At 35.8% G+C, this 10,464-nt stretch overlaps 2 protein-coding genes across 2 annotated transcripts; one reads left to right on the top strand and one right to left on the bottom strand.

Moving 5' to 3' along the window:
• Positions 1–838: 838 nt before the first annotated feature.
• Positions 839–3,471, bottom strand: LOC135121701 (eukaryotic initiation factor 4A-III-like). The gene is made up of 10 exons (XM_064045987.1): positions 3,289–3,471; positions 3,149–3,221; positions 2,964–3,093; positions 2,787–2,898; positions 2,563–2,665; positions 2,189–2,346; positions 1,326–1,563; positions 1,165–1,272; positions 982–1,109; positions 839–928 (listed from the first exon to the last, which is right to left on the bottom strand). The coding sequence occupies exons 1-10, from the start codon at positions 3,440–3,442 to the stop codon at positions 912–914; spliced, it is 1,221 nt and encodes a 406-aa protein (XP_063902057.1). The 5' UTR covers positions 3,443–3,471; the 3' UTR covers positions 839–911.
• Positions 3,472–4,070: 599 nt separating this feature from the next.
• LOC135121706 (eukaryotic translation elongation factor 2-like) lies at positions 4,071–6,914 on the top strand. Its single transcript, XM_064045988.1, has 3 exons — positions 4,071–4,161; positions 4,341–5,404; positions 5,460–6,914. Exons 1-3 carry the CDS (start codon positions 4,158–4,160, stop codon positions 6,912–6,914), a joined length of 2,523 nt encoding a protein of 840 aa, XP_063902058.1. The 5' UTR covers positions 4,071–4,157.
• The last annotated feature ends 3,550 nt before the right edge of the window (positions 6,915–10,464 follow it).

The raw sequence follows: 10,464 nt of genomic DNA, 5'->3' as shown, positions 1-10,464 counted from the left end.
CTGTTGCAAGTGTTCATACTTCAAACGCTAAAATTTAAATAGCCCCGTTCCTAACTCCTTCAAACTTTAAAAAGTTAAACCGTGTTAAACAGTTCTTCGAAGAAAAATAACCTTTCACTCCAATCGTGCACGTGTATAGCAAAATTTCTAAATAATCTTAAAACACATCCGGGATGATAAAGTTTAAAGCAATAATAATTAATCTTTATTAAAACAATGCTTTCTTTTACACAATGGATAGTTACTAAAATGATAACTAAATTGTTTTAACGCTTATTAGTATAAGCATAACCTGCTAACGGGGGTAAGAAATTGGTAAAACATCCCTCATATTTAACGAGCTAAATAAAAGCATTGTGGGCGTTAACAGCTCTATATACAAGTTTTTAACGGAGCAATGAGACAAGGTTACCAAGAAAAATTAAAAGTCAATATAGAACGATATTAAAAAAAATTATTCCCCTGTACATTAAAATGTCTAAGCATCATTTCACTTATATAATATTAAACTAGGTCTTGTACACAATAGAATTTATACATTGGTTGGGAGAAGTAATAATACCTACCGCTGTAAAAAGCGTAGACTTAGCTAAAAACATCAAACTAGTATTACCTAGAAAACATATCCTTACATGTAATAATGGGACTGCTTCCCCCTTATATAAAGGTATTTTTTTCCTTGTTTAAAGTTTATTTTAATAACTTGGTTATGTCGGTATAACTAAGAACGGTACAAAAACTGATGGCAAATTAATAAATAAATGAAAAAATTTCGTTATAACTTTAAAAATAAAAATAAGGTATATATAATGTTTTTATTGCTCATAGTAGAAGCCTATAGATTAACAGACCACTAAGGAATACCCAAGACCCTAGCAAGTTAAGAGAAACTTCTTTATGCACCTTAAATTCTAAAGCAATTCGCCGACTATTATTATAACAAGTTAACGTAATTTTGGCATGCATTAATTAATATTATACCGTTCATTGGCATTTCGTCAATTTGCGTACTATAATACTGTTCTATATCCCTAAGCGTATGTATGTCCTCAGTGGTGACAAAATTGATGGCTACACCTTTACGGCCAAAGCGCCCAGATCGACCAATTCTAATAAGTTATAGCAATAATTAACGGTGACAGCTAATACTCGTAATAAGGATACCTGTGAATATACAACTCTCGATTCATAGGCAAATCATAGTTGATAACTAGGGAAACCTGATGAACGTCAATACCACGTGCCCAAACATCCGTGGTGATTAAAACACGACTGGGTTTTAACTTTAAACTTCAAAATAAAATAAAGTAAAACAAAAAAAGGACCTCGCTCCAGAACGAAAGTCCTTCATAATAGCATCCCGCTCCTTTTGTTCCATTTCTCCGTGCATAGACGTGACAGTAAAGTTAGCCTCGCGCATCTTTTCAGCCAAATGGTCAACTTTCCTCTTCGTATTACAGAATATAACCGCCTGCGTTATGACAAGTGTATCGTATAGATCACAGAGGGTATCAAATTTCCATTCTTCTCGTTCAACGGAAACAAAAAACTGTTTAATCCCCTCTATAAGATAAATATTAGTTTGTAATATAAATGCTATAAATAATTCTATTTTTAAAATGCTTTGACATGCCAACAAAAAAACAAGTTTGTACTCAACTACAAATAAAATTCTTCTATAGACTATCAGGTAATAGCGCACGAAAATAAACTTTCCTAACTTGAAATGGCAAACGAAACTTTTGGTCTAAAAAGCGCAAAGGGCGCATAAATATAGTCCATATCAGAGTTTATATCCTTTCGAATAATTAGCTTTTAAGTAGTCCTATAAAAATTAGCTAGCTCTTCTCAAAATTAAGAAAGCTAAATTATCTTTAAAAATTAATATTTTTTAATAGAATACATCTATAAAAGAATAAAATTTATATTATTGCAACTAATTAAAATTTGGGTTTAACAAAGGATAATAACACCTTTTTAATTATTAAAATAAAAAATACCGTTAATTAGTGTAAATAAAAGCAATAGTAGATCTGATGGGAAAATATAAATATAACTAAAGTTAGGATTTACTATGAATGACAGTGAAATGATAAAAAAGCAAAAGTAAGTGTGGAAATTATTAAAAAGAATAGGGTAAGGTACATTGACCAAAAAATTTAGTTATTTTTAAGTAAATAATAGTAACCCAAAGTAAGTTCGTCACGTTTTACTAAGATACGCACGGGATGAGTCATAAATTTTTGAGTTAATTCAAGCGTCTCGTGCGGCAAAGTAGCAGAAAACACGCACACTTGAGTTGCAGGAGGCAAATACCGATAGACGTCATAAATTTGTTCTTGAAAACTAGAAAAGAGCAGTGATAAAAAGTTATTATTTATAAAATTTCAGAGTGCTAACGTAATTAACACTTTTACTAAAGCTAATATAAGTAAAGTATTTCATTGTTTTACATATATTACAAATTTAATAAGACTATAACTAAAATTTTATCATATACTAATAATAGCTAAATCTAATTCCTAAAAAAAACAGCAAAGATATATATATCAAATGAAGAACCCTCTATTAAGCATCTCGTCTGCTTCATCCAAGATCAACAGCTTTACCCCCCTTGTAACTAAAAATCTTCGAGTTATCATATCATATACACGGCCAGGGGTCCCTATAATGAAGAATAAATAATATTTAATAAAACAACGTAGAAGTTATAATGAAGGCATAGAGGTTGATATAACAAAAAGTTTCTAAACAAAGGATCATAAGCTCTTAATTAAATAGTTTACCTGAAACAATATGCTGGCCAAACTGAAGTTTCCGAATGTCTTCTCCAACACTAACACCTCCTATGCAGGCATGGCATTGAACATTCATATAATCTCCAAGAGCGAGAATAACCTGAAGTTTGCATAAGGATGATAGATTCAAAGACAAATATTGCTTATAATATTCTAAAAAAAAACCATTTGAATTTGTTGTGCTAATTCTCTGGTTGGAGAAAGAATCAGGACTTGAGGCTCACGAATAGAAGTATCAATAGTTTCCAAAGCGCAAATGGAAATAGTGGCTGTCTTTCCTGTTCCTGATTGCGCTCTGAATTAAATAAGCGTATACTAAATAAACTTAGTATAAAAGGTTAATATCTTACTGTGCTATGACATCCTCACCAGAAAGAACAGGGACAATAGCCCTCTGTTGAATAGCAGAAGGTTTCTCAAATCCTTTACGGTTAGTAAGTAGGATATAACAAATAGATCTGCTCTAATGGGATAAATATATATTTGGCACCATATGCGTATATTCCTCGAAGTAAATCCTCTTTTAAATTTAAGCCATCAAAAGTTGGTATAACTTTAACGCCTTCACTTGTTTCAAAAACCGTTTTACTGTCTGGATAATAGGGATGTCTCCCGTTACTGGAACTCTGGCGCCTACTGCTCATGATAAAACGAAACTAACGCTCAAACGCCCAAGCACAACCTAAATGAAAAAATGTGATCAGCTTAGGTGAAGAATCAACCCCAAATTTAGTTGCGTGCATTTATTAAAAATAATGCCATGCTTTTTTTCATAATGTGCCAAATTAAGTAAAATAGTCCTACTATTAAAAAGGACCCAAATTTTCTTCTTTGTGCATGTGAAATTAGTAAAAGTATCAGAAGAAAGACTAAAAAATATCAAATTTTAAGAACTTTATACTCTTAAGTTATTTGAAAGAATCTAATATATACAGGTAAATGTGTAAAATTAATTTATGGACAAAAATATTATTCTATTAGCAATCCACCCTCTAACAATTTTAATGACATGTGTATTTCACAAAAAGGTATAAAAAATTCACATCACTTAAGATTACAAGCTTGAGTTTACTTAAAATCATAAAAACGTTGACAGCCTTTTTGTTTATTCATTAAAAGAGAAAATCTCTTGGTTGTTTTAAGGGAAGTCGCACTGGTGATAGACATGTGAATTGGTAAAAAGCACCCTTTTACTATAGCATGCTCGCATGGCGGCAAATATAACTTACCCTCTTTGTGCTTCCTCGGAGATTTTTTTAAAAACTGATCGTGCTTCCCGTTTGGCTTGTTGCCCGGTCTTTTTTCCTTATCATAATACAAAAAGGATAAATAAGAATACTTCTCTGTATTTTTGTAAAAATGGGTAACCAACATTTTTTCTTCACCCTTATTTTTTATATTACTTTTTTTCTACTATTAATGAGTACATAACCTTTTTTATCCCAAGTTATATTATAAATACTTTAGATTCGGAAAGTGTGATATTATTGTAGAACTTTATTTTATAAAAACTATTCTAACCTTTTTATTTCATTTGGATAGTGAAATTCACGGTAGACGAGGTCCGCAGTATCATGGATCGCACGAAAAATATCCGTAACATGTCGGTTATCGCTCATGTCGATCACGGAAAGTCCACTTTAACCGATTCTCTGGTTGCTAAAGCTGGTATTATCGCAGAGGCTCGGGCTGGTGATGCTCGAATTATGGATACACGCCCTGATGAACAAGCAAGAGCCATTACTATTAAATCTACTGCCATTTCTTTGCATTTTAAGCTGAGTGATAAGGATATGGCTTACGTCAAACAACCTTCTGATGGAAATGAGTTTTTAATTAATTTAATAGATTCGCCAGGCCACGTGGACTTTTCCTCTGAGGTTACAGCTGCGCTTCGTGTCACTGATGGTGCTTTAGTAGTTGTCGATTGCGTGGCAGGTGTGTGCGTTCAGACGGAAACCGTTTTGCGTCAGGCTATAACAGAGCGGATTAAGCCGGTTTTGATGATGAATAAGATGGATCGAGCTTTGCTTGAATTACAAACTGGCAAAGAAGAACTTTTTATGACTTTGCAGCGCACTATAGAATCTGTCAACGCTGTTGTTAACACTTATTGCGATGAAGATGGGCCCATGGGCAATATATCCGTGGACCCGACAGAGGCCACCGTTTGCTTTGGCTCGGGATTGCATGCGTGGGCATTTACTTTAAAGCAGTTTGCTGAATTTTATTCTGGTAAGTTTAATGTCGAAGTTGATGTTCTTATGAAAAAGTTTTGGGGTGATAACTTTTATAGCGCTAAAGAAAAGAAATGGTCTAACACACAAAAGCCTGGTTATGAACGTGGTTTTTGCCGTTTTGTTCTGGATCCGATAATGAAAATGGTCGATGCGATTTTAAAAAGCAAAAGGGAAGTTGTTGAGAAAATGTGCAAGGCTTTGAATATTGTTCTTACTTCGGAAGAATCACAATTGGAAGGCAAAGCTTTACTTAAAACTGTCATGAGGAAGTGGTTGCCCGCAGGGGATGCTCTTTTGCAAATGATTACCATTCATTTGCCCTCTCCTTATACTGCTCAAAAATATCGAACTGAACTTTTATATCAGGTATTATCTTTAACCGCTAATTTTTTATAGTTTCATATAATAACGGATTTATTAGGGTCCAATGGATGATGAAGTTGCCGTGGCTATGAAAAATTGCGATAAGGATGGTCCTCTAATGCTATATATTTCTAAGATGGTTCCGGCATCGGATCGCGGGCGGTTTTATGCTTTTGGTCGCGTTTTTTCAGGAACAGTAACGTCTGGTCAAAAAGTTCGCATCATGGGGCCTGATTACAAACCGGGGAAAAAGGAAGATCTAACGGTAAAGCCGATTCAAAGAACCGTTCTTATGATGGGTAAGTACATAGAGTCCATTTCTTCTGTCCCAGCTGGGAACATTGTCGGTTTGGTTGGTATTGATCAGTACTTAGTTAAAACGGGAACATTGACCGATTGTGAAACTGCTCATAATATGGTTCAAATGCAGTACTCTGTCTCGCCGGTTGTGCGCGTCGCGGTGCAGTGTAAAAATGGTTCAGATCTTCCTAAGTTGATTGAAGGGCTTAAGCGGCTGGCTAAGTCCGACCCCCTCGTCCAAGTGACCTTAGAGGATTCTGGCGATTATGTTATTGCCGGTGCTGGTGAACTGCATTTAGAAATATGTTTAAAAGATTTGCAAGAAGATCACGCTATGATCCCTTTAATCATTTCTGATCCCGTTGTCTCTTATCGCGAGACCGTGTCTGATCTTTCCAGCATCGAATGCTTGTCCAAAAGCCCCAACAAGCACAATCGGTTATACATGCGCGCTGAACCGTTGCCGGAAGGTCTTTCTGAAGCTATTGATAACAAAGATATAGAAGCTTCAATGGAACCTAAAGCGCTTGCAAAGCCTCTGGTCGAACAGTTTGGCTTTGATCAAACCGATGCCCGTAAAGTTTGGGCGTTCGGCCCTTACACTACTGGCCCCAATCTTCTTGTTGATACTACTAAAGCAGTTCAGTATTTACATGAAATTAAAGATCACGTAACAGCTGGTTTCACCTGGGCCTCCCAAGCTGGGGTTTTGTGCGAAGAAAATATGCGGGGCATACGATTTAATTTATTGGACGTTGTACTTCACGCGGATGCTATACACAGAGGTGCCAACCAATTGATGCCTACATCTCGTCGTGTAATATACGCCTCTCAACTTACGGCAAAACCGCGCTTGATGGAACCCGTTTTTTTGGTTGAGATCGAATCCCCTGAATCTGCCGTGGGGGGGATTTTTTCATGCCTTAACAAGCGTAGGGGTACCGTTCTTGACACTATTGCAAAAGAAGGGACCCCTATGCGCACTGTCCGGGCTCACTTGCCCGTTGCGGAGTCATTTGGGTTTACCTCTCAACTTAGAGAGGCCACTCAAGGTCAAGCATTTCCCCAGTGCGTATTTGACCATTGGGCCATGATTTCTGACGATCCTATGATGCCCACTTCTAAAGCAGGAGTGATTGTTAAAGATATTCGTAAGAGAAAAGGTTTAAAGGAAAGTATTCCTTCTTTAGATGAGTACTTTGACAAACTTTGATGTTTTTATTGGGCTTATAAATAAAGTTTTCATAGTAACCTTAGTTTTAAAATTTTTAACTTATGGAGAAGGTTTAACATCGACCCTTTTTAGCATGTTTTCCTTTTCTTTTTAGGTTTTTTTATCCTTAGAACTTGTAAGCTACCTTTTCATTTAATATAAGAAATCTCCTAAATAGTATAGTTAATTGTTGAAAAAAAAAATTAACATTTAGTTACGTTTTACCATTATGCGTGCTATAAAAACCTAAGTTTAGAATTTAGGAGAAAGGGATTTAAAGTTTCCCTATGCTATTGCTTAATTAATATTTGGTATATGTCACGCACTTATATTTATTTTCATAATTTTTAACTACTCTCAAATATACTTAAATTTTTCTCCTAGTCTTCACCTTGATGAAACTAGAATTTCTTAAAAGTAAATTTTTTTAAAAAAACGAGAGGGAACACAGAACCGCCAATGATTTGTTAAACGTACTTAAAATAATTCAAAGAATTAGATACAGCGCAAAAATAGCGATCCATACCTTTATTTAGTTTAAGTTAATATAAGCCCAAGGGCCAACTAAGAACGGGATGCCTTTTATTTATTTACATTACAAAACTTAGTGGTATTTACTGGTGCTCGATCGAACAGTAAAGGAAAACACCGAATTTACGAGTTCTATACAGGGTGAAAGCGCACACATTAGCTTTAACCTTGTGTTAAAGCGGTATTTAAAAATTACTCAGTCATTGCGTTCTCAGCGATAGCGTGTGCCGTACCAGATTTCATAGTTGAACTCGGAAAACGTTAACTAGAAGTTCAATCTGGAGACCTTGATGTAACGCATCGTTGAGAACAAACCGCGGTCCGTCCGCCATGGGCGTATCAGCTTGTTTTGCCTTACATAAAGCGAAGAGACTATTGCCTGAGTCGTTCTTAAGTCTCACTACACATGCAAGTGTCTTTGTTGTGCAACGAGAGTTTGCTTTGGGCACAAAGCAAAGGCCGCCGGCTTGACCTTTGCCCGGCAATATAGTTTATGAGCGGCCGCCCAGGTATTTCGCTAGAGCACACCTTGTTTACGAAGGTCAGCGGCGTTAATGGTGTTATGCGCTTCTTCGTGATAAAAAAAATCTTTTCTCTTTTTAGCATTAATAGTAATCTTTTGACGACGACACCGGTTAACGAGCTTCACTAGGTAGTAGTGTAGACGCGACTTTGACGAGGAGTAAATTGCTTAACAGTGTCATCCCAGGCAATCCGCGTGTAGGGGTCGTCAGACTGTGGCACCTCACACACGCAAAGTGCAAAGAGCGGGGGTGATAAAAGAGGCCCTTGTAGGACTTCGGCTGATAGTAATTTTTGGGGTTAGCACGCTTCGCCCGCACATAAATGAAAGACGCTATCCTTAAGGTAAGGTTTAATCACGTTAAAAAGAACAGTAGGAAGGGGCTATGGCCCTCAAATTGTGAAGCAATCCTTGTCCTAAACTCAGTGAAACGCCTTTTTGACATCAAAAAAGCGGCGTCCTTTGCGTTCTTTATATTGAAGGTAGAGGTCGTCTTCCCTGTCAGAAGAAGGAGTTATTGTGTGGTGTAGTGTCCATGCAAATTCAAATTGGAACTCTGGCAGGCGTGGCTTGAGTCAACCAATGCTCCCAAGCAGCGCAGTATGGCCGGCTCAGCCACTTTACTAACGGCTAACAAGGGGGCTGATAGGCCTGCTAGATAGAAATAAAGATGAATTATAAAGGTACAGATAGAATAAACCTGTTTAACTAATTTCTATGAAATCAACATTAAATAGTGAATTAATATTACACTAAGATTTTTAAACTTACAACTAAACAATCATATCTGTTACAAAAAAAAATTACTTATACCTGGTTCAGAAGTGGGCAGTAAAATAGCAACACGGTAATTATAGCTATTATGTAATTTGCAAAGTATCTGCCTTTTCGTAGACTCGTTTTTGTGACGTATAGCAAGTGTTTAAAAATCTAAAATTGGTATTTAACTTCGATGGTATAGATGATGAGGCCAATCTAACAGGTATAAAACGCTGTCTATCATCCGGGTTTAAGAGTTGTAGTCGGTAGCCTCGTAAGTAGGAGGCTTTAACGCTCAAATTCAAGGTTGCGGGTCTGGTTCCCATCGATACGACTGTCTATTTCGGTCTGTGGTGGTTGCGAATTTATACCCGCCCTCAATTTTTGGTAGTCTTAAAGGTTTAGGGTAAACAAACGGGTTTGTGTCTAAGGGATACTATAACAACTTAACAAATATATTAATTAGATAAAATTGCTATCCTAGTGTTAAAGCATTACATAGTATTGAAAAAATTACGATATGCATGAAATTGTAGGAGTTGTAGTGAAAACCTAACATAAACGGAGGCGCTCTAGAAGAAATTTCGCGTGAACTAGAGCATTCTATAAGGCTGTCTTATTGATTGCTCCACAAGCCTAAAAGAGAGGAGTGCAGTGGAATTGTGTGAAGTTTCCGTCTGGTTAATTTGGCGCTTCTTTAAGTTATTTCAGGGTTATGGTATGGATTTTATCTAGTCATATTAGTGCAAAATAGTATTAATTTATAGAATGTTAAATATAGGTCTTATAGTTGATGTTTCCAAAGTATTAAAGATCCCCTGGTTTCATAGGCCTTTATGGTTTACTGCTAGTGTTATTTCTAATATTCGAACTAAGTTAGAATTAAAAAACCACTGGGTTGTGATTATGGTGCTTTTTAAGCAAGCTATAGGCTTAGGGTAGGATTCTGTTCAGGGGAATGGTACTTATTTTAGTGCTAGCTGAAAGGCTAACTCTTCAAAATGGAAAAACTATAGGTTAGATTGAATCATGCAGCAGGTTTTGTTTCACCTGTGAGGGTATCAACTCTTCAATTTTTTAGTCAAAAGTTAGTCGACTGTTGAAATTTAATTTTGGACGCGCATATTTATATATTACTAGTTAATAACACTATTAATATAGTATTATTTTATTTAAATAATCATTTAAGGTGCCTTGGTTCCTTCCAGGATGAAATGCATATTGAACGAGGGCAATACAACCAGCAAGCCAACAAGATATCTTTTAACATTAGCATGATTTAAAAGCAGTGCTATTAAGTCAAGCAATAGTAATATCATAAATAAAGTTTAATAATGAAGTTTTTAATTTAAAATCACTCGACCATGGGAAAGGGGACGAGGTCTGCTTGGATCCCTGCGAAAGCATTTTGTAACGGAGGCCCACACATCTATGCACTTAGATATATTGTGAACTTACTAATATTTTTTTAAAATGACACTTATAACTACGTTGACAACTGCTTACTAGCTGAAGAAGACATATTTCAAAAAATTTTGTACACTTTGTTTGACACATTATTATTGAGGTTGGGAAAAGTGCTAATTTTTTAAGAGTTTCATTTGGCTACACATACACTATTTTTTTCCAAAACCAAATATCCTTGCCCTTAAAATAGCTTTTTAGCGAGCCCAGATACTTTTATTATAAAAGCGTACAGTTCAGTATCTTCGAAATAACAGTGACTAATACCTACTG

Source organism: Zophobas morio, unplaced genomic scaffold, assembly GCF_036711695.1.
Source record: "Zophobas morio isolate AGI-343-1 ecotype UQ-CSIRO unplaced genomic scaffold, CSIRO_AGI_Zmor_V1 ptg000673l, whole genome shotgun sequence".
NCBI classification, from domain to species: domain Eukaryota; kingdom Metazoa; phylum Arthropoda; class Insecta; order Coleoptera; family Tenebrionidae; genus Zophobas; species Zophobas morio.
Note: the sequence above shows the minus strand (reverse complement) of the source record. Positions and strands in the feature narration are given on the sequence as shown.